Below are 23530 nucleotides of genomic sequence, written 5' to 3'. Positions count from 1 at the left end.
AGCTGTGTTTGCTCTGGCACTACAAACCTTGCAAAACATGAACATTTTCCACCAAATTTTACTTTTATTTTAAGCTTCAATGTGTAAGCATTTTATATTCACACATAAACCAGCACACAAACTGCTCTATCCTTTGATGAACTCAACTCTTTGATTCCAAACAGACATCGCTTTCTTGAGAGCCGTAAAATTAGAGTTCTGTCTTAATTTCAGTTTCTTTTCCTCAGTTTTCTTAAGACTTACAAGACCCTAAAAAAATTTTATTAACTGAACCCATCTGTTGTATCATTTGAAACCTGGCATCTTACAAGACGATCATCATCTCCCAAAACTCCCTGCAGCAACTAGAGAACTAGTCTGCAACAAAAACAAAAAACAATCTGCTGGAAGAGCGCAACAAGTGGAAATTTTCTGTTATGAATCTGGCTCCCTTGAGGAAAGAAATTATGACAACAGGTCTGTATTGATGAAGGTTCCATCTGCTGAGGGCTGTGGAGAAGCCGCTTCTACGGTAGCCTTGGTAGGAGCTGCAGAGTGGTGAGGCTTCAAAGCTTTCCAGGGCTTGGATGGGCAGTGGAAGAGGTGGTCTTTCGCATCTGCGTCACGTGAAACTGACGGTGTGGCAGATGTGGTGTCCTCCTCAGATGATTCTTTAGTTTTAGCTGTGGTGGGGGGTTGTGAGGGTGAAGATGGAGCTGTGGCATGGGGTTTGACTGAATGTAGTGTAAAGCGATTTGGGGTATTATGGTCTTGAGAAGCGCTATGCAGGCCATTACCATTACCATACAGGAAGTGCCTGAGAGGAGACCAGCCAGGAGGACGACGCCTGGTGAACGTCTGAAGAAAAAGCAAAGGATTTATAAGAAGATGGACTCGCTAATGGACCTTCCTAATCAGTGACCTCTGTGCAAAAGTCTCAAGCCATACCTCATTTGTTTATCATTTAATTCCAAGTAGCCTGACTTTCTTGTAAATTGTTGAAATGCTCTTGAACTGCAAGTATTTCTCCAGGCTTTCTTAAGGTCAAATATTTACTTTGGACATTGGCTGCTTTTTCACTCATATTCAGTCCAGTCCTTCTACCTGATCATTTCAGAAGAATATTCTTTCATTTGTTAAGCCACTTCACACTAACCTAACATAAAAAGGAATGAGCGAGTGTTAACACATAACAAAGAACTTAGCAAAGAACCCATTTTAAATTCTATCCTGGCTTTAAAGGCTGAGTTCTCAAAGTAAGAACCACAAATCTTCATCATTTCCAGCCACAAAACCAAGATGATTTTCTTCATATAGCCGTACTTTGCAATAATTTGGGATCAACTGTAATGTGACAAAAAATTCTGTTTTCTTTTTAAAAATTATTTCTTTTCTGTACGTTGACAGTGATTTCTGCGGAGTGATTAAAACAGAGCGTCTAATACGACAACCGACTGAAATGAGAATTCAGAGCCTAGTTAAACTTTTCCATTAAAGAAATGTGCTCACATTTCTTTTTCATGCAAACTGGTGCGTTTCTTTTAGATGGATAACACTTAATTTTCATAATTATAAAATTAATTTCCAATAACTTAGATGAAAGACTAAGATGGAATAATTTGAGGTGCACAAATTGGAAGGTTGGTGGTTAGATTCCCAGCCCTTCCAGTTCAAAATATCCCAAAGCAACCCAGATGGTAAACCCGCTGGTACATCCAGTGGAGTGGGAGAGTGAATATTAGCCAGTGCAGTTACTATGTGAATGGTTTTCATTTATTTCCTGCATTCTTGTCTACTCGCTCATGTTTGATCATCCTGTGAAAAGAGGGACTTACAGAGGGTGGCAATTGACCCGGTGCACACTCTATGTGGGCCTGTGGTGGCTCAAGTCTCCAAGGTGCTACATCCACTGTAGAGTTGCAGTTGGCATATTCCTGCAGATGCACAGAACACACAGTGAGAAGCACATCTTGGCTGGGGTGATTTGTGCATTAGTTTTGGTTTACCAGATTATTTTCGTCTGGGATGCATATCTCGTTCAGGTCTGTGTGTTCAGCCTTGGAACAGACGGTCTTCTTCATGTCAAAAATCAGCTTAAATCTGAAGCCAGCAACCACCTACACAAATACACGTGATGCGTAAAGACAAAAAAGGAAAGAAAAAGAGATGCCTGTCCTCCCCATTTTCGCTTCACTTCCATGCCACCTGCTGTACCTGTCTGGTGGTGTGGCCGATATTGTGCAGACTGAACAGGTGGGTAGAGTCAGACATGGAGTTGTACTTGGAGATGGAGACAGAAAGGGGAACCTTAAGGTCCTCGGAGTCTACATCGATGAGCTCTGGGCAGCCCATGCAAGATGCTTTCTCAGAAACGATGTGCCCTTCTACAGTGGAGAAAAATCTGAGTCATGGAAACGCATAAGCTCATATTCCAATAACTGCTCAAGGTTCAGGCAAACAGAGTTGGTTAAAGCTTTTCAAAAAGTGTCTAATGTTATTTATTTATGATGTTTTTAATCTAGTTAATTAATTAAAGAATGCCCCGAATTCAGGCTCCCTCTGGATGTGTTTAGATCAACACGACATGATCTCAGTGTGCTTGATGGAACACAAAACAGTCCCAAATAGTCTGTAATACAAACAGGCCAGTGAGAGAAAATATACTTTTTGTTTGTTTTTGGAATCTGGCGGTCATGGAGCATTGGGAGGAAAGCAAAGCCTCTAGAAAGCAACCCAGCTGCCTAATGGTTAAGACACCAGTGGGTATCTCCTAAAACCCAGTCCTGAAATCCCTTCCCAGGTGCTTTATCCCCCATACACACCTTGACACATGTGACCTTATACTTCACATAATGGTGGGTCGGGGCAGTGCCTCATAAAGGATCTGTGACAGAAATGACCGCATGCCTTGATTCACACCTCGGTTCATATGACCTTCATTGACTCACATCAGCACCAAGTGGGTCAAAAATGATCAGGACCACCTCCAAGGACACACTCCCACCAGGGGTTAAATACCAGGGACTGTCCTTGGGTGATTAAACTGAAGAAGAACTGAATCAAAAAGTCCACCAGCCTTCATTTCAAGCCCTTTTCATTTATCATTAAAAACTAGTAAATGTGCTGATGCCACCTATTTACTTAACCTAGCTTACTTTATTTCTTTACAACCAAATCGCACATGAAACAATCAAATACTACTTTAATGTACAAATACAGTTTGCAAGCTGAGCTTTAAAAACCTGCAAAATATCCTGTGAGTGGGAGAGAAAAACACAGGATTGATATACCGAACGCCTATATTTGACTGATTAAAGTCTAGACTGCGTCACTGCCTTTTATGGTGTTATAAGTTAATATTGTGCTTGCAGATAGTGTTGGCATGTTAGCCAATCAGCCCCCTTCTGTTTCCCCAGCAGCCCGCCAGTGCCCATTTCCCTCAGTGACTCACTGTTAGGTGGCTGTACTCTGGTAAACACATTCATGGTGTAAGAACTGTGGATATTTTTGGTTTTGATAATGATTTACGTTCCTTATGTGGGAATTTTTTTTTCTAAAAGCAACTGGTTCTGTGTTAAAATGAGGTCCCAGTCAAAATGGATTCAATAGACCATGTTCTGCAGCAAGACAACAAAAAAACCCAAAGAAAAAAACAAGCTTTGAAAGGACTGTTAAAAACTTTAATCTGATGCTGAGTTTATTCACCCTCACTCACCAATCTGGCAGTCCACCTGCTTTGTCTCAGCCTTTGTCTCTGACATGAGGACGGTGGCGTTGCAAGAAATCGGCCCCTGGAGGGACACGACAGACCGTGCGACGGCTTTGTTTTTACTACAGCATTTAACAAGAACTTTAATATTTTCATACCACGAGTTGTTAAATGGGAGGAGGAGCTGATTATTGTTACCTTGCTTCCAGACTGCAAATAGTCACAGTCTGTCCAGGATTTGCTGCTGTCAGCTGTGCACTCGCTCTTCCAGGTAGTGAACTTCAGTGAGTACACTGAGTCTGAGCCATTCTCTGACTGGAGACACACACACACACACACACACACACACAAATATATGTAATCAGTGTGCACCAGAAGTCAAAGTGTCACAGGATCTTTGAATTTCTTGGTAATCGTCCCAGAGCATTGAATCCTCTTGTTTTTTAGCTTTGTAAGGAAAAACAGCCACAAGCTCAGTTTTAGTTGAATCCAACAAGCTTGATTCCCACTTATGTAACTTACGTAACAAAAAAGCTCATAAAATCTCACAGTATTGTTCTTCATGGTAACACATGTGTCTGCAGTCACTGTACCTTGCTGGCTTTCAGTATCTGAAAGAGGGCCAGCTTATGGCCGGTGCTCAGCCTCTCGTTGAATTTGTCCACAGCGCTGTGGACAGCCTTCTCCACAGACGGGTCATCACAAAAGATCAGGACACCAGACTGGACCTCCGCTGCCTCCTGGATGAAAAGAAGGAAGATGATGCACAGAATGATTTTTTTAGAATAAAGCCAAAATGTTTTTGTAAATACCAATAGGCTCATTTCTTTTAAAATTGACAAAAACTGTCGTGTTTTCCAAAAGTGTTGTGATTTGTCTGATTTATTTTTAGCTTCTGTTTCTACATTTTTCTGCAATTTACTCAGAAGTAAATAAGGCTGTAAAACTTCATGTGTTCAGCTTTCAAAAACGTTGAGGTGACTTACTTTCCTTATTTGCGTATATTCACAAGTTATCCTTTAACTAATACTCTGCATGCAGGACTTTTCAGGTCAATACCCCGATATCAGAAAACAGCAGAGCACTTAAAAAGGTGCTGCACCACATTTGAAAGGCTTCTAAATTGTGGCATTGCACTGCAGCTTGTGCTAAAGTAAAAGATGTAAATGTTTCTTCATCCTCAGATTATCTGCAAAATGAAATTGCGTCATTTCAAAGGGTCACAAGAACTGAAATAAAGTACAGTACAAACAAGGCAAAGTCAGTGACCCTGCAGGTTTGTACTGCAGTGGATTTGCACTCCAGGATCGGAATAAGGGAGTAAGAGTTGATTGTTATTTGCTTTTTGTGGTTTTAAGACATCCTACTTATGTACTGAGTGTCCAGATTACCAAACTAGTAAGGGAATCTACCAGAAACTATAAAAAGATGAAGCACATATCCTCCAATTCCCAAAGTAAGTGATGCTCTTGCTTTGACGTGAGGCATCCGACAAACTTAGCACTTCTGTTTTTAATACTTTTAGCTTATATTTATTAAAAGTATTTAAAGATTTTAATGGAAGATCTTTGCTGTGGTGTTTAAAAACATCCTCTTTTATTTGACAAAACGATCTGATCACCCCCAAGCAGCCTTATTCGTATATTCTAGGTTTCAGAGCAGGAAATCTGGTGTTTCCTCCTTACCTGCCCAAAAACTGAGCACAGCAGGCCCAGCAGGCCCAGCACACACAACCCCACTCCACTCCTCATCTTCAGATCCTGCTGGATGTTTGACTCTGTTCTGCTGTGAGACACAGAAGAGACAAATATCACACACCACCAAACACTGTAAGCCTCAGGTAACCACAGCGAGGCTGAAATGACCTCCAAATAACCTCCGAACACTGATAACTTTCACCGGATCAATCTAAAAATGCACTCCTGTGCACAATTTGCTCGCTTCAAATTATTTACTATAAAAAATGTCCTCTTACAGTTTCTGAAGGTGTAGGCCTGCTGTCGATCCCGCTGAGCTCGTAGAGGAAAAAGTCCACTCCTCTCCACACTGGGATGGACGGCTGAGTGAAGATCTCCTGAAACTGTGGGTGGGAATCGTCAGAAAGACATTGACACACACATGGACACGTGCACAGGGGACAGGAGGGCACAACGGACAGGAGGGACACACACACACACACACACACACACACACAGAATAATGCTCAGAAAGCTCAGTCAGTAATAGGAAAGTAAATGTTTGCTCATTTGTTTGCCCTCCTACCTATCGAGCAAATGTAACAGTCACTGTCTCAGAGATGAAGGCAGAGAGAAAGCTGATGATATAACTCCTCACATTAGGCTTAGTGACTGTGACATTGCAACCATTAACACACATTAAGCCACATAAAGTAGAGCTGACTGGCACTGACTGTAGGGAGAAGGAAATTTTAGTGTTTAGGGACCCCTTTGTGTGCGTTCAGTACTTTGTGAGTGTGTGTGTGTGTTGTGTGTGTTTTTAACTGGTACTTTGCCCCTGTCGACCTTTATCCTGAGACAGGGGCAGAGTTAACTGGAAATTTCTATTTGCAACTTTACACAAATTTGGTTTTGGATCCTCTTGGTCCACAAGAGGAACTGTACTAAACTGGTTCAAAACATACGTAGAAAACAGGAAATACTTTGTATCAATAGGTAACTTCACATCTGAGCAGACAAGTATCACATGTGGAGTTCCCCAAGGTTCCATCTTGGGACCCCTTCTGTTTAACATCTACATGCTCCCACTGGCACAGATTATAAACAACAACAAAATAAACTATCACAGCTATGCAGATGACACACAAATATATATCACAATGTCACCAGGAGACCGAGGCCCTGTACAGGCTCTTGGTAAATGCATTGAGGAAATCAATGACTGGTTGTGCCACAATTTTCTCCAGCTAAACAAAAACAAAACTGAGGTAATAGTCTTTGGCGCCAAAGAAAAACGATTACAGGTCACCAGAGAACTTCAATCTATACATCTAAAAACCACAAACGAGGCGAGAAATTTGGGTGTAGTGATGGATGCAGACCTAAACTTAGAAAAACACATTAAGACAATAACAAAGTCAGCTTACTATCACCTCAAGAATATATCAAGGATAAAAGATCTGATGTCTCAACAGGACCTGGAAAAACTAGTCCATGCATTCATCTTTAGTAGGCTTGATTACTGTAACAGCATCTTTACAGGTCTACCTAAAAAATCAGTCAGACAACTACAGCTCATTCAGAACTCTGCTGCTCGAGTCCTCACTAAGACCAAAAAAGTGGACCACATCAGTCCAGCTCTGAGGTCCTTACACTGGCTGCCTGTCCGTCAGAGGATAGACTTTAAAGTTCTGATGCTGGCCTATAAAGCTCTGAATGGTTTAGGACCAAAATACATCAATGACCTCCTGACCTAGTATGAACCTTCCAGATCCCTCAGGTCATCTGGATCCGGTCTTTTATCAGTTCCCAGAGTCAGAACCAGACACGGAGAAGCTGCATTCAGCTTTTATGCTCCTTATATCTGGAACAAACTCCCAGAAAGCCTCAGATCAGCTGAAACACTCAGTTTATTTAAACCCAGGTTGAAGACTCACCTGTTCTCAGCTGCATTTGAATAAAGCACCAAATCCACACTTTAAGCTTAAATTTCAAAACTTACATTTAACTACTGATTTTATCTACTGTTCTGATTTTATCTGTTTTGATTTTATATACTGTTTTGTTTGTTTGTTTGTTTGTTTGTTTGTTTGTTAATTAGTTAGTTAGTTTATTTGCTTGTTTTAATCAATTTTAAATCATGCTTTTTATTTGTTCTTGTTTCTAATGTCTCTGTAAAGCACTTTGAATCACCTTGTTGTTGAATTGTGCTATACAAATAAACTTGCCTTGCCTTGCCTTGCCTCTTTCATCAACTGGTTAAAAATATTATATAATTCCCCAACAGCTTGTGTCAGAACAAATGACCAGACATCCTCCAGCTTTTGTCTCTTGAGGGGCACCAGGCAGGGATGCCCACTCTCCCCTTCACTGTTTGCAATTTTTATTGAACCACTAGCAGCAGCAATTAGACAGCAATTGGCGCGAGATATGTGAAGACTTATCAAAGTGTCTGAAATGTAACATTCCAACTTCCCCCTTAGTGTGTTTGTTGGGCAGCTTAGATAATGTCACTTCAGAAAAGAATATCGCCCATATGGTTTTCACTGCCCTATGCATAGCCAAGAAAACAGTCCTCATGAACTGGAAAAATAAAAATAATCTTAATTCTAACCAATATAGAAATTATCTATTAGATTACATTAGTCTTGATACAGCCTCTGCCACCACATCAGATCAATTGCTCTGGGCCCCTTTGATCAGCTCCATCACCTAGTGGGGGTGGGGGGTCATAGTTTGGTCCCGCCTTCACTGTTGTGATTGGTGTGGGGGTAGGGACAGGCTTAGGGCGTCGGGGGGTTCCCCGGAGGCATCTTCCTTGGGGGGCTCAATCCGGGGTAGTGGTCATGTCCGGTTAGGGGCTCTGTTGGCTCTCAGGTGACTGTTTCCTCGTGGCTGCGTGCAGCGGGGCTAGGGGAGGGTCTGTGCTGACGGACATGGGTTACTGACCTGGTAGCTTGGCTGCCCCTGGGTGGGTCCGGGATGGGCGTGAGGTTCTGGGGGCGCTCCGTCTCTGGGCTGGGGCCCTGGCCGGGCCTCGGGGGCTTGGGTCCTGGTTGGTGTGTTGCCGGGGTTGTGGGCGGGTGGGTGCATGGGGGCCCAGCCCTGGCGCAGGGTGCCGCCGGTGCGTCGAGCCACCTGGGGGGCTCTTCAATTGGTGGGGGAGATTGTCACATCTTGCAGGAGCTTTCCGCTCTTCAGGAACTCTCTCTGCAGGAGGGGGAGATACAGGAGAGGTGGAGGAAGATCTCAGCCTGGGCGTCTATTGTCTTATGTAGTCTGGAAGATGAGTGGATGGTGGGGTGGGTGCAGTTTTCTCTGTGGTGGGGTTGGGTGGACTGTCCCGGGCTCTGTGGGGCCGGGAGGCGCTGTTGCACTGGGCCCCGGTCTGGATGGGCCTGGGCCCCCTTTCCCTGGCGGGTCGCGGAGTATGGGAGTGCCTACTGGGGTCAGCGGGGGAGCTGGCCCCAGGGAGGGGTCACTTGCCCCTCCCTTCCTTTCCTCCCCATCTCCAGCTGCCTCCCTCTTCCCGCTCCACCACAACCACCCACACATGCAGGGCCTTGGAGTAGGGGTATGTCACCAGGGTGCAGAGGAGGCTCCCCCCCCCCCCCTTCTGGCTGCCTCTGCCTCAATTTTATCCCACAACTTAGACATTCACATTACTCACACTCTCATTACACATACATATAGGATCTTGGGGGTGGGCACGATACACGGAATCCAAATTACCATCAGGGTGTACACCCCACCCCTGGCGCCGTTGCCCACCTCTCAATGTTAAATACACGTAGACACTGAGGGCTAGCAGGAGGGACCATGCTCTTACCTGCTGCTCTCTGGCAGGTAGCTCCATGCCCTCCTGGGTTTTAAATGCACCTTAGAACACACATGCATCAACACTACAATGAGTGGGTGGAGGGAGGTTTGGAGTCTTCTCTCACCCCCATTCTCTGCGGCCTGCTGGAGCAGGGGGGCTAGGAGGAGGAGTTGGCCGTCCGACTGCGGTCTGGAGTGTGGGGCCTCCCTGCTGCTGCGGAGTCGGGGCGGTCTGCCTCTCCCCACCGCAGGGAAAAGGGTAACACCACCTGGGTCTGGGTGCAGTTCCCCCCTCCAGGGGCAAGGGTACCTAGACCTGGTTTGTAGAGTACGCTTGGGGAGTGTGATCGTGTGTACAGCGTCTCTTTATGTCTGTCTCCACGTTGGTTGAGTGTGGAGTAAGTGCATATGAGAGCATGAGGGTGGGAATGGATGTTTGTGTCTGTGTGTGCCTGTATGTCTGTGTCTATATGTCAGGTTGGGTGTCAGGCGCCACCTCTCTGGGGACATCTCAGGCCCTCCAAGGTTTGGAGGCCTATCTCCCCCTACCACCACTTCCCCTGCCAGTGGCGGACTCCCTCAGACATCGGTGCGTTGGTGGTTCTTTGTGTCTGGGGATGGGCGTCCAGGTACACACCGGCTCACTCCTTGGCGGCCATTTATCGGGGCCTGGAGCCTGGGGCTCACTCGGGCCACTTCGGAGGTGGGGTGCCCCCGGCCTCTCGGCCTGGGGCTCGGTCACTCAGGCACAGCTGGCTGCCGGAGGAGATCATGGGCGCGTCACTGCAACTCCCCCTGGCTTCTGCTCCGCGGCTGCTGAGTGAGCCCTCATCTGGGACTCTCCTCAGCTCTTTCTGGGACAGTGGCGCGGCTGCCCCTCTGTTGGTCTTCCTTGGTCTCTTGTGTTCTGGGGGCCTCTGGATGTCTGGAGTTTTGATCTCCTCCATACCTGCTTCATGCCCTGGAGGACGGGGCTGTGGCCCCCCCACACCCTCTAGCAGATCATTACATGAAGGAACCTTTTAAAAAAACAAGCGCGTCCATGCTCACAGGTGTACACACGGGTGATCGCACCCACAAACTACACCCTTTTTGGCTCCTACCTCAAAGCACACTGTGTTCTGTTGATCTTATGTGCTGCACAATAATGTTTAATATTTAGTATTTACTGTCATATTCCCATATATCATTGTGATGTTGTTTATTCTATTACTCTTGTTCTCTTCTGCTTGTTTTCTTTTTTCTTTCTCAACAGGTGATCCAGGTGATCGACATATGCATTTTCCTTTTCTTTTTTTTTCTGCCCGTTCTGTTGGTTTTTGTTTTTTGCCCTTCTCCCCCGTCCCTCTTCTCAGCTGTTTCTCTTTCCCTCTTTCTTTCTCCCCTTCTTTCCTCCAGTCAAGTCTGTCCCGTATTCAGCAAGTGAAAATAAAATAAACAATAAAAAGGTGAATCAAATGGACCATTACGGCAAGGCTGGGATGGTCAATTTGGTAAAGTAAATCCGTTGGGCATCTTTCTTTGCCTTTAGACAACAATTCTGATGGCAAAAGAGCCAAACGGGACAGGCAAAAAAAAAAAAAAATGCTCAGAAAGCTCGGTCAGTAAAAGGAAAGTAAATGTTTGCTCATTTGTTTGCCCTCCTACCTATCGAGCAAATGTAACAGTCACTGTCTCAGAGATGAAGGCAGAGAGAAAGCTGATGATATAACTCCTCACATTAGGCTTAGTGACTGTGACATTGCAACCATTAACACACATTAAGCCACATAAAGTAGAGCTGACTGTAGGGAGAAGGAAATTTTAGTTTTTAGGGACCCCTTTGTGTGCGTTCAGTACTTTGTGAGAGTGTGTGTGTTGTGTGTGTTTTTAACTGGTACTTTGCCCCTGTCGACCTTTATCCTGAGCCGCACCGATTTCCCCACTGCTCATCTGTGAAACAAGCTGAGATGTGTGCACTCTGTATCCTACAGTCAGTGTTTCATTTCTATTTGGGAGGTTTGCAGGGGAACAATAAGTTCACCAAGTGCATTAAGAATCAGCTTACCTGACGACAGATGACAGCATCCGAGAGTTCATGTCCTCTCTCCGGCTGCTCATCTGTTCTGCATCAACCACTCACGTAAGGATAGCAAGTAACATATTTTAAAGACTGCTAAAAACGTGGAAATTAATTAATAGTGTAAAAGTGTACAGCAGATTTATAAGAGCGCAAACCAGCCCTCTTGTGGTTATGAGTCAAAATTACAGCTGCACGTGTGCTGGAGACAGATTATCAAAGTACTTAGAAAATAGCCTGACCAAAGGGTATCTTAGCTTAGTAGCTACATGAAATCAGGGGGAAATACTACATAGACTGTACATTAAAGATGACACATAGTTGAGGCCCACTGTCTGTGGACTTTGCAAGACACACACTAATTAGTGCTAAGCTATAACTATGGGCTCAAAATGTGGTCATAAATATTTTGTACTTGTAAATCAGGATTTGTATGTGTGAAAAGAATTATGTGTGTGTAAAAAAGATTTGTGCATGCGTAAAAAAGATTTGTATGTGTAAAAAAGATTTGTGCATGCGTAAAAAAGATTTGTATGTGTAAAAAAGATTTGTGTGTGCGTAAAAAAAGATTTGTGTGTGGACTTAGCCAAAAAAAACCCTGCAAGTTACAAGTACGGATTTTGACCCTATTTTTCTTCCTTTCATCTGATTGGTGAATGTCATGTCAATCACAAATGTAACAATCCAATCAGAGAACAGATGGGTTTGGCTGTCGGAGGGGCGCTTTTTTTGAACTGCAGGTCTTTGAAGGGAATAAATGCCCTTTTACATGCCAACACAGCGTTTTCCTTCATCACCACAAAGGAAAACAGTCTGTGGTCGTCAGAATTTGGTGATTTTTGTGTCACGGGACTACGTGTTTAACACAGGGACTTCCACAGCCTTTTCAACAGCGCTGCGGACCGCGGGGGGGCGCAGTGTTTTGGAAATGACAGTCTTCATTACAAAGCTTTCTTCGTTATGAATTAGCATACATGTTTTTATTGAACATTTGAAGAACTAGCAAAAAAACCCAGAAACTCTTATAGAGGACATAAAGTCAGAGATAAAAACGACATGGAGCAGGTGCATCTAGTACAGGTAGAGCTGCTGCAAAAACCCACAGAGCCCAGCAGCCAGCGCAACAAATTCTGGATCCTTTGCTTTTAGTTAGCAATTAGCATTAGTAGCACATCCTGTGTCTGATGTGAAAGCACTTTTATGCTGCGCACTGTGACTCACAGCCATGGTTCCGGGTCAGCCCTGACGTTGTGTTAAACTAATCCTAAAGTAATAATGGTATTTCTAACCACTGACATACCACAACTTTATCCTTTCAACAGCTGCTGAAAGTAAGGGGACCTAACTGCTATCAGATATTTATATAGAGATTACCCTTCAAGGACACTAAACCAAGGCACAATGTACATTTCAATTCCTTTAATTTTAAATATGTTTATATTGTCTATCCTGTAAAATAGTCAGATGTGTATTCATATTAATGTACAGAATTCACCTGCTTGCTGCTACTACTGCACATTCACCCAATGTATGTATGTATATATATATATATATATATATATATATATATATATATATATATATATATATATATATAATGTTCTTCCTCTACACCCCCCCCCCCCCCAATTTTTTTGCACATGTCGAGGAGCGTGTCAGGCTACATTTCACTGTGTGTTATACTTGTATAACTATGCATGTGACAAATAAAGAACCTTGAGCCTTGAACCTGCAGTTCAAAAAAGTGCCCCTCCGACAGCCAAACCCATCTGTTCTCTGATTGGATTGTTTAATTTGTGATTGACATGACATTGACCAATCAGCTTAAAGGAAGAAAAATAGGGTCAAAATTCGTACTTGTAACTTGCAGGGTTTTTTTTTGGCTAAGTCCACACACAAATCTTTTTTACGCACGCACAAATCTTTTTTACAAGTACAAAACCGATTTACAAGTACAAAATATTTATGACCACATTTTGAGCCCATATATAACAGCTATTAGAACTGAAAATGATGCTTCTTGGATGGTCTGTGCCATCATGTGATGGATTTAGTAGACTGGCCTAATCACCATAAGCAAGGCCTACCAAATAATTGGCTACACATCCCTGTGTTTGTGCATCTGTCAATTAAAGTGACCACATCTTAGAAAATACATCAATTAAAAAAAATGAAACATTAACAGCTGAGTTATAAATAAATTAAGCAGATATCCAGCTGTCTTACATATAAAAGACTGGCTGCAGAGAGTAACATTTTTTGTAAATGTTAAGTTTGTTTTGCTTTGGGTTTTGTTTTTGTTTTTTAAGTTGGACATTTTTAATATCAGTGTCTGTGAGGACTGACTCACTTTTGGGACCAGCCTCAAGTGATCATTAGAGGAACTGCAGTTTTTGCCTTTTCATAGGTTACCCCCTGGTCCACTGTGGCGATCTACTTTCTAAAGGTCACCCTGAAACACTTGTGAAATTAAATATCGGGTTTGTTTAATTGTAAAATTGTGTTTGTGAAATACACAGTCAAGTGATTGTGTATTTCACATTTTAGGTACCAAGCAAAGCAAATCTGTGCAAGCCTTGAGAGCAAAGTAAAAAATCTGTGTTTTTGACTTGAGAACCAGTATAAAGGAAAGTGTTTTGCCAACAAAACCCGCCAACACCTTTAGAAAATGCATCGCAGGTGTTTTCTTCAGTCAAATCTTGCAGTGAAAACCTATAAAAAATATATTGAGTATAGCCAAGAAGTCAATTTGACGGTTATTACTACCATTATCAGTTGCTTATGTTTTCTGTGAATTCATGCTTCTTTATCTAAGAATTCCTTCCAGCACACACTGTATGTGTCAGTGTAAATTTTCTAGAATTTCAAACTGATTTCCAATTTACTCAGTTTTATTTATATGGTACCCCTGCAACAGTCACTGCAAAGTATATTACACCATAAGTTAAAGATCCTACAGAGAAAATCCCAACAATCAGATGAACGCCCATGAGCATGCACTTGGCAACAGTGGGAAGGAGGGACTCGCTTTTGATAGTTCGGAAGAATAAGTCATCTGCTGTGACCAGTTGGGGTTGAGGGTGAGGTGATTGAGCCATGTTTCAAGATGTTCTAACTAAAGGATGAGCCTGCATTTTTGGAGCTACAGTGGTTCCAGTCTGGAGAGTTAGTAAATTTGTCTTTTTTTAATGAAGCATGTATTTTGTTTGTGCTAGCAGGAAAAATAAAGGTGTAACCGATACAATTAAAAAGTATTCTTGCATTCTGCAGTCTCCTTCTGTGGGTTATAAAGGCAAACTGCTGTTTAGACATTTATGAGGAAGTGATGAGGAAGCAGGATTTTTCCTGGACAGACAAGAAAATCAAACATGCTGGCGTCTTTGTTGCACTGTCATAACAGGGCAGTGGAGGAAGGGGAAAGAAGACACATGTTCAGGATCTACCTGTAGGCTGCTGCTGGAATTGAAATGAAACATGCACGTCAAGGTCAGAAGCTTTACCTGTAGTTGTTGCAGCTGCATATATCTGTGGCAGTGTGAACCTGTCTTTTCCCTCAGAGTTCAAACGTTACAGTGATAATGACTGCACAGAGCATTTTTGTGCCATAACAGTACTTAACAGCAGCACACATCTAAAAGCAGAGGAATTCATCAGTCTGGGAAATACTTGCTCAGTTAATTTGGTTCATCAGGAGAAAAAGAAATTTGTGTTTTGAACTGTTGGTTTGAAAAAACAGGGTTCTGGCAAATGTGTCTGTTTTCTGACCACATAATTTGTCCATTAACTGAAAGAATAATTGATAATTGATTAGAACATACACCTTTAGTGTAAATGCTTCATTGCGGCCTAAGGCAAATAAAACAGCCAAAGAGGGCAATTTTTGTTAATTTACAGCACTTTGGGTTTTCTAAGGAACCAACGGTTTGGTTATTCCTTCCTGTCATTGTTGTTTTTGTTGCCCCCTGCTGATTATGAGACAGTATGTGGTGCTGATTCTTAGAATTAGTTGGAAGAACATTGACCCCCATAAAACTGTTCGGTTGTGTTTTCTGGAGTCAGTCTGTCCCACCAGAAAATCTTCTTACAGCGAGTGCACAACATCTGGTCACACCCTCCATCCTTCTGTAACGTAAAGCACAACACACGTATGAGCAAATTCAATCAGAAACTCTCTCTGAACTGCTCTGTGCTCGCAAGTTTGTACGAATGTGCTCAGGTGAGTGCAAACCTCTATTCTAGTGAAGCATTCAGGACAACTCTTGGTATTGTTGGCAATCCAGTTGTCGCTTAGTTTTTTTTCTGCAATGGACACCAGTAAATTGCAGCCATATCTATTTTCCAGCAGGCGCTTCCTCTCCCTGCTGCCACTGGCATAGTCCTCCCAGAGAGCCTTCACCCCCTCTAAGAGACACATAAAGGACACCAGCATCTACACTTGGACTAAACACACATGTGCATCGACTCAAAGCAATCATCCAGTTACCTCCTGTACTTTCAAACCTCCAAAGTCTCATTTGTGAAACAGTTTTACATTTACTGTGACTGGATGTTGTCATTTTCATTATTCTTTGAAACCTTTTTCTTGTGGTCACACAGCTGTGTACCTTGTGACTGTGGCAGGTCTATTATATATCTTTCAGCATATTTTTTCTTGGTCTCACACTTCCCCGTTCCATGGTATGTTTTTCTGCATATGACGCAGAAGGCAAAGCCGCACTCAGAGCAAAGTGCTGCCTTGCTGGATTTCTCCAAAATCACGGCAGAGCCGCAGGATGTTCGAGGGCAGTACGTCACATCTACGAGACAAAAAGATGCCAAAAGAAATGAGATATTTATGAAAAAGAGCTAAAGATGTTCTTTTTACCAGGTCTAACCCAGAAATGTAATAAATAGATTCTGATCAGTCTATGAAAGCCTTCATCACACAATCAGTATAACAGCAACAGAAAGAAAACAGACCAGACATGCTGTCCAGAGTCTTCTGCAGCAGGAGACGGTCATAGCGGTCAAACAGCTTCTCCCCTACCAGACTCTGCACCTACAAACACAACAGAGATGAACAAGCAGAGACACAAAGTGAGACTGAGGTCAGCTGATCGAAATTCAAACACAGAGGTTTCATTTGAAACCTCTGTGTTTGAAACGCACAGTAAGGAAATGGTCAGCAGAGACTGAAGAGGCCCCGAGGGACTGTTTCCGTTCTACTGTGTGGGACAACCTCTGCAGCCCCCTGGAGGATGACCTCAACAGCATCACAGACTGCATTACAGATTACATGAACACCGTAGCCATCAAAAAGGTATGGTGTTTTTCTAACAACAAGCCATCGATAAATCCTGAAATTAAAGCTCTCCTCAAGGAGAAGAAGAGAGTCTTTAGATCTGGACACGAACAGGAGCTGAGAGTCGTCCAGAAGAAGCTGAAATGGAAGATAAGGCAAGGAAATGAAAACTACAGGAGGAAGATGGAAGAGCAGCTGCAACAGGACAACATCAGAGGGGTTTGGAACAGCCTGAAGACAATCTCAGGACAAAAACCAACCCCTCAGGCTGCAGGAGACTTGGGGTGGGTGAATGACCTAAATAATATTTTAATAGGTTTGATCAACCACCCACCCCTCCCACAGCATCGTCCCCCCCTGCTGCAATCTCCTTCAGGGACTGCCTCTCCTTCATCTCAGGACTTCACAACTCTCAGCTTCACGCCTCCCAGCTCCCAGTCATTACACCCACCCCCGGCTTCTGTGGACTCCAACATACACCACCCTCCCCCAAAATCCATTCTTTCTATCTCAGCACTTCAAGTGAGGAACGAGCTTCGCAAGATCAAGGTGCGGAAGGCTGCAGGTCCAGATGGCATCAGCTCCAGGCTCCTGAGATGCTGCGCAGATGAACTGTGTGGCATCCTAGGATATCTGCTCAACCTGAGCCTGTCACTGGGGAAAGTATCACAGCTGTGGAAGACATCCTGTGTGGTACCGGTACCAAAGACCTCCCATCCCAAGGACCTCAGCAGCTACAGGCCAGTACCCCTGACATCGCATCTGATGAAGAACCTCGAGAGGTTGGTTCTAAACCATCTGCGCCCCCTGGTGAGGTCTTCATTGGATCCGCTACAGTTTGCTTACCAGCCTGGCATTGGGGTGGAGGACGCCATCATCTACCTCCTGCACCGAGCTCTGACTCACCTGGAGAAGCCTGGAAGCACTGTTTAGCTGGAGCTATCGGGAGTGGACCAACACATGTCCCAGTGGATACTGGACTACCTCACAGGACGCCCACAGTATGTGAGGTCACAGGGCTGTGTCTCTGACACGCTGGTCTGCAGTATGGGGGCCCCACAGGGTGCCGTCACCGTCCTCTTCACCCTCTCCACACTGCCACCTACAGAAGTTCTCTGACGACTCTGCCATAGTCGGCCTCATCACAGGTGAGGACGACTCAGAGTACAGACGGTGGACTCTGGACTTTGTAGACTGGTGTCAGCAGAGCCACCTGCTGATCAACGCCGGGAAAACCAAGGAATTGGTGGTGGACTTCCGGAGACGCAGACCCACCACACTGACACCGGTGAACATCCAGGGAGTGGACATTGAGATAGTGGACTCTTATAGGTACCTGGGTGTTCACCTGAATAATAAACTGGACTGGAGCCACAACTCTGATGCTCTTTACAGGAAAGGTCAGAGCAGACTCTACCTGCTGAGGCAGCTGAGGTCATTTGGAGTACAGGGAGCGCTTTTAAAGACTTTCTATGACTCTGTGGTGACATCCGTCATTTTTTACAGTGTTGTATGTTGGAGCAGCAGTTTATCGGCAGCTGAGAGGAAGAGGTTGGATAAACTCATCAGGAAGGCCAGCTCTGTTCTGGGATGCACCCAGGACCAAGTGCAGGTGGTGGGAGACAGAAGGACTCTGGCCAAAATAACATCTCTGATGGACAGAGTCTCCCACTCCATGCATGTTGCTGAACTGCAGAGCTCCTTCAGTGACAGACTGCTGCATCCTAGATGCATGAAGGAGCATTTCCGCAGGTCCTTCCTCCCTGCAGCTGTCAGACTGTACAATCAGAACTGCTCCCAACAAACATAGATGTTTACATCTGCGCTGTAACTGCAATAAGTTAATCAACCGATTCACACTGCAACCTGGTTTGCTTCTTATCTGTAGTTATTTTTATTTAATTTAATAACTGTACAGTACTCTGTTTATAGTAACCATTGTCCTTAATGTAAATATGTAAGAAATATTGTGTATGTTTCTGTTCTGTGTACTGTTTGTTTGTATATGGGTCTTTCTGGCTGCTGTTAAAACCAAATTTCCCCGTGTGAGACAATTAAAGGATTATTCTATTCTATTCTATTCTATTCTATTTGACAAGAAAGGACAGTCATCAGTTCTCCTTGTCTCCTCTGTCCTTGATCCTTCTACCTGTAGCTATTTTTAACAGCTTTTAAAATGTGTTTTGATCAGAGATGGGCAGTAACGCGTTACTTGTAACGCGTTACTGTAATCTGATTACTTTTTTTCAAGTAACGAGTAAAGTAAGGGATTACTATTGCAAAATCGGTAATTAGATTACCGTTACTTTCCCGTAGGAACGCTGCGTTACTGCGTTACTAAAACCGTGATTTTTTTTTGCGAGAATGTCTTATGACAGTGACATAAGCAAGTGCGACGTTGGTGACAACAGCTGTGTGCAGATCAACAATAGATAATATATCGAGTGCGGGAGAGAGTATGAGCGTGCAGCGTTTAAAGTGTGGAAGTACTGACCTTACTTTGAGTTTGATTCCATAAAAAGTGACAAAAACATTAGCGTCCATCGTGCGTGGGAAGAAAACTTCTTTTTACAGCGAAAAAAACCCCTAAACTTCCGAGCAAGCACCGAGTAGCTACGACGTGATGGGAAACTCACAGACACTCGCGCGGATTCTTCAACTGACCGCAGCACACCTACACCAGGGTAACCCTCCGCCTACCCTGCTCCTGCTTTACAGGTGAAAATAGAGCAAAAGGACCGCTGAGTCTTTGACTTTATTTATTTTCTGCTGTGTTTTACTTGCATCTGTTTGAAAGAGTGAGTGAAAACACAAAAAATATTTTATTTTATGTGCTGGAATGTGTAGAAAATAGGTTTAAATGTTAAACTAATTTATTCAAGTCAGAGAATGTTGCATATAATTAAATGTTTTGCTTGATGCATAAAGTTAAAAGATTAAAACTGATAAAACAAGTTAAAAAAAGAGACTTTTCCATTTGATTACATTTTGTATGATGGATTATGTAGAAAAAGTAGAATTGGGCTGAAAGATCTATCACTTTATCACCTCTTCAGGTTGTAAATCGTGTTTTTAAAAAGTAACTAAGTAACTAAGTAATTAATTACTTTTGAAAATAAGTAATCAGTAAAGTAACGGGATTACTTTTTGGGGGGAGTAATCAGTAATTAATTACTGATTACTTTTTTCAAGTAACTTGACCAACACTGGTTTTGATATTAGATAAAAGGACCAAACACTACAGTTGTTGAAACCATTCTGCAGGTTGAAGGCTGCGTGTAGCTTCTACCTGTGCAGGTGTAGGGGCACCAGCGCAGTCTGCCTGAGGACAGGTGACACCCCGGACGTTCCCCTCTGTGATCTGAACCGTACAGAACTCGCAGAGACAGGCCCGGCAGAAGACGTGGCCACACGGTGACAGCTTCACGCACTCGGACCCGAGTCGGCCCATAAAACAAACCCCGCAGTCAAAGAAAGTGGTGGCAAACACTTTGTGTTTCTGGGCCGCATCATAAATCAAAATGTGGGACAGCAGAGTCTGTGATGGAGATAAAAAGAGACCAGAGAGGGTTTGCTCTTCACTCTGAGGAGAATCTGTGGGCTGGACCGGCAGAGAAGCAGCTCCAAGTTCACTTGGATCTAACGTGCCTGAGGAGGTGGAGGGAAGCAGCGATGAGAGAGAAGCATCTCCTTCATTTAAGAAATCTTCCCGGACACTTTGATGATGCTTGGATTTCTCTGCAGATGAAGAAAGATCATCCTGGAGATCAACATTAAACTCTGAGGCTTGGAGGATTGTCACATCTGGAGTGTGTGTGGTTTGGTTTTGGAGTGCAGGCTCTGGAGAAAGAGCTCTTTGATAATCTGAGGTTAGATCACTCTGGCTCTGGTGAGAGTTCAGATCATTCTGGTCATGCTTGCAGGAGTCTAAAGCCGAAGCTCCCTGAGAGTCTGCGCTGCTCCCGTCTGAAGGATTCTCCTGAACTTCCGAGGATGGTACAGAGAACTCTGGCTCTGAATTGTTCTTTGGTTCTGAGAGTTCAGCATCGTGTTGGTCCTGGTTATAATGCAGGGTGCTGCGTTCATCAGGAGGAAGATCCAGCTTACTGTGGATGTTCAGGAACCTCAGAGCATCTTCTCTGAGAAACTGCACCCAGGAGAAGAGCACCACAGCTCCCCCAGTGGCCTCATAGAGATCAGCAAGATGAGCACGCAGTGCAGCCAACTGTGGAGGGAGAGGGAGAATAGATTGTTGTCATCTTTACTGAGCCTCTACAATGTCCTGTGAACCTCTCACACACTGGCTGGCTGAACATGTGACCAACAATGACTTGACTGCTGATTACCTGTGTGTGAGTCAGCCAGCTGCAGGTGAGGCTGAAGGAGGGAGGGGAGGAGGAAGGGTAGTCTTCAGGAAGCCCAAAGTTCAAAAGCAGCGGTGGAAGGAAGGAAATATCATACTGACGCAGACTTTCACCTTAGAAAGAAAAATACGAGCTCATCAGATGAACTAATCTCTTTCTGTAATGTTTGTTTATTTGTTTTTAAATAATTTGGGTGTATTCGACAGAAAATATTTGATATATTCTGTCACATGAACTCAAATAGCAAAAGCTATAAATGATGCTTGATGACATTAAGCTGTTCAAAGGTATATTTAATATAGATATATTTAATTCATACATCATACTTCCCATTTAATGCCAACAAAAACATGCTCATTAAATTGTTACGGGCTCGCCTAATGCAGAACAAGTGTTTAACTCATTTTACATCATTGGCTACATAAAACCCATTTTTATCTTAAGTAGATGATTAAGGCTGTAACAGTAAAGGTGCTTCCTAATATTCCAAACCAACATTTTCCAAAAACATCAGATCGGACCTTTTCGGTCCAACAGGGGCGTGTTTGACAACCCCGGCGCCTCTGATTTACCCTCTCTGAGAGCCACGCTGAAGCCGACAGGAAGCTCGACACATACTCGGATTTCTCCGGCAGACTTCGACTCGTCCCGAACAAACTCGTCCGCATCGAAAATACTCTGGAGAGCGAGCAGCTCGTCTTCCTGCTCCTCCAAGTCCTCAGTCATCCCTCCACTTCCTCCTCGGTCTGATTTTGTGAGAAGCCTTCCTTCTGTGGCTTCTTGCTTGACTCTGGGTCACACCAGCTGTTCCTGGTCCTTGTTTGTCCGTCCCTCTGACTCATCAGCGTATGATGTAAGAAGCAAAGTACAGGCAGCAACCTCAGCCTACTGTAACCCTGCTGCTAATGCAAACCAGTCTAACAGGCCAATCAGCATGTTTGTTTGTTTTTTAGTACTAATACTCCTTAATAGTCCATTTTGCACTTTTATTTGCAATCCATGTCTCTAAGAACCCAACAATACAGTACACTATTAAACTCCTCTCTCCTTTAATTTACTGAAACACATTACAGAAGAATACTCCCTGCTCCTCTGTGAACGTTTCTCCTTTAAGTTCCTCACAAAGTGATCTAAGAGTGCTTTGTTAAATTAGCTAAGTCAATATTAGACATAATGAAACAGAAATTTTAATATCCATCAGTTGTGGCTCTAATTTTCCATCACATTGACTTGGCTTTGGCTCTAGAACTTTTTCTCTGCCTTGCTCAACAGCTTTAGTTCTCTCTGGGATTCGAACTGGACACTCTGGGGGCTTTTTTGGATTTCAAGATGGCAGACAAAGCCCTGGGACTTCTTTGATACATCATTTTTCTGAGCACTGTTAACAGATGCTGGAAAGAAAGAAATACAGTATTTACATGCTCTATTCTTCCAAAACTAAATTAGCATTTCACAAATTCTCTGCATCATCAATTGTTCTCTAAATATCATTTTATTATTCAGATAAGTGATTCATATATTCAAAGCACTTGTGACAAACTGTCATCAAATATTTTAAGGCTGCTGAAGTTTGGCTCTAACTGTTGGGTGGAGAGGCTCTGACTCCCACCTGACACCCGGATGCACTCTTTCTTGTGTCTTTCTTCCCAGGAGTTGAGCTTGCAGGTCCTGGAGCAGTAGAAGAGCTTGTTGCAGCGCCTGCCCAGGGTCAGATTCATGGACACGGACCGACCGCAGTGAAAGCAGAACTTTAACACTGGTTTCCTGAGAACAGGTTTACACATAAAGAAAGAGAAGTTCCTGAAAGCTGTGTTTAGATTAGGTAACAGAGAGCAGAAAAATAGGAACAAGAGCAGCACTTTACTGTAGATGAATGTGAGTGTATGCGTACCTGTGGTCTCCTGCTTCCTCTGGGAGGCTTTTACTTTTGGGAGGGACACACACAAACACACTTATAATTTAAAGCCATTTTCAACAATGAGAGCAAGTGTTAGCAGGAGTCCTTAGCAGTAACATATAGCACTGTGCTAACGTCTTGCACCACTCCTCATTTCCGGCCCTGTAGATGTTGATCCATCCTCAGCAAAAATGGTCTCAGTGACTGTCAAGGAAGTCAAGGAAGGGAAGCAGGGAGAAATGTCTGGGGCTTGCCAAATTACACAAGAACTATACTGAAAATCAGTGGCAACAGGTCTGAGTAATGACTCTAAAAATGATATTTTTGGTTTGAATTGGTATGTACAGAGGAGGTCAGGAGAGAGGTACAGCAGTGAGTGTCTACAGCCATCTGTAAAACAGGGTGGAGGCTCTGTGATGGTTTGGGTTTGCATTTAAGCCAGTGCCGTTTGAGATCTTGTCAAAACCGATGGAGTTACGAATTCAGAAAAGCACTGTCAGATTTTCATCCACCATACAGTTCCATACGTGTGAGTGGTTGCGTATGTAGGATCAGTGAAGCAGGACTTTGCTGTGAGTGTTTACATGTCACCCTGATGCAAAGACCTGTTAATGCTGTTTACCCGGCTTAGCCAGGAATTTAGGAAATTTGTGTTGGTTTTCTCTTGTGGACATTTACTGGCTATTCTGATGTTTTAATAATAATGGATTGGATTTATATAGCGCTTTTCAAGGCACCCAAAGCGC

General features: G+C 43.6%; 2 protein-coding genes across 3 annotated transcripts; both read right to left on the bottom strand.

Moving 5' to 3' along the window:
• Positions 1-40: 40 nt before the first annotated feature.
• kng1 (kininogen 1) lies at positions 41-5803 on the bottom strand. Of its 2 annotated transcripts, none has more exons than XM_004562087.3 (9): positions 5664-5803; positions 5374-5473; positions 4282-4428; positions 3887-4003; positions 3695-3770; positions 2194-2363; positions 1986-2096; positions 1815-1913; positions 41-837 (listed from the first exon to the last, which is right to left on the bottom strand). In XM_004562087.3, exons 2-9 carry the CDS (start codon positions 5437-5439, stop codon positions 445-447), a joined length of 1179 nt encoding a protein of 392 aa, XP_004562144.1. In that variant the 5' UTR covers positions 5440-5473; positions 5664-5803; the 3' UTR covers positions 41-444. The 2 variants fall into 2 exon arrangements, with proteins under 2 accessions (XP_004562144.1, XP_004562145.1); XM_004562088.5 differs by having other exon boundaries at positions 5374-5470; positions 5664-5786.
• Positions 5804-14729: 8926 nt separating this feature from the next.
• LOC101481092 (E3 ubiquitin-protein ligase RNF14) lies at positions 14730-21721 on the bottom strand. The gene is made up of 7 exons (XM_014408529.4): positions 21460-21721; positions 20870-21000; positions 19813-20748; positions 16202-16280; positions 15847-16038; positions 15471-15643; positions 14730-15364 (listed from the first exon to the last, which is right to left on the bottom strand). Exons 1-7 carry the CDS (start codon positions 21611-21613, stop codon positions 15245-15247), a joined length of 1785 nt encoding a protein of 594 aa, XP_014264015.3. The 5' UTR covers positions 21614-21721; the 3' UTR covers positions 14730-15244.
• Between the last annotated feature and the right edge of the window lie 1809 nt (positions 21722-23530).

Source organism: Maylandia zebra, linkage group LG17, assembly GCF_041146795.1.
Source record: "Maylandia zebra isolate NMK-2024a linkage group LG17, Mzebra_GT3a, whole genome shotgun sequence".
Taxonomy (NCBI): domain Eukaryota; kingdom Metazoa; phylum Chordata; class Actinopteri; order Cichliformes; family Cichlidae; genus Maylandia; species Maylandia zebra.
This window is presented reverse-complemented; position numbering and strand designations above follow the sequence as displayed.

Excerpts from the sequence above, each read along its gene's own strand:
- kng1 (XM_004562087.3), bottom strand. The coding sequence starts at position 5,439 with ATGAGGAGTGGAGTGGGGTTGTGTGTGCTGGGCCTGCTGGGCCTGCTG. Across the intron at positions 4,004-4,281 it reads AGATACTGAAAGCCAGCAAG|TCAGAGAATGGCTCAGACTC; the intron begins GTACAGTGACTG and ends GTGTGTCTCCAG. Across the intron at positions 2,364-3,694 it reads GCAGGTGGACTGCCAGATTG|AAGGGCACATCGTTTCTGAG; the intron begins GTGAGTGAGGGT and ends TCTCCACTGTAG.
- LOC101481092 (XM_014408529.4), bottom strand. The coding sequence starts at position 21,613 with ATGACTGAGGACTTGGAGGAGCAGGAAGACGAGCTGCTCGCTCTCCAG. Across the intron at positions 16,039-16,201 it reads GACTCTGGACAGCATGTCTG|ATGTGACGTACTGCCCTCGA; the intron begins GTCTGTTTTCTT and ends TTTGTCTCGTAG. Across the intron at positions 15,644-15,846 it reads AGACCTGCCACAGTCACAAG|AGGGGGTGAAGGCTCTCTGG; the intron begins GTACACAGCTGT and ends TGTGTCTCTTAG.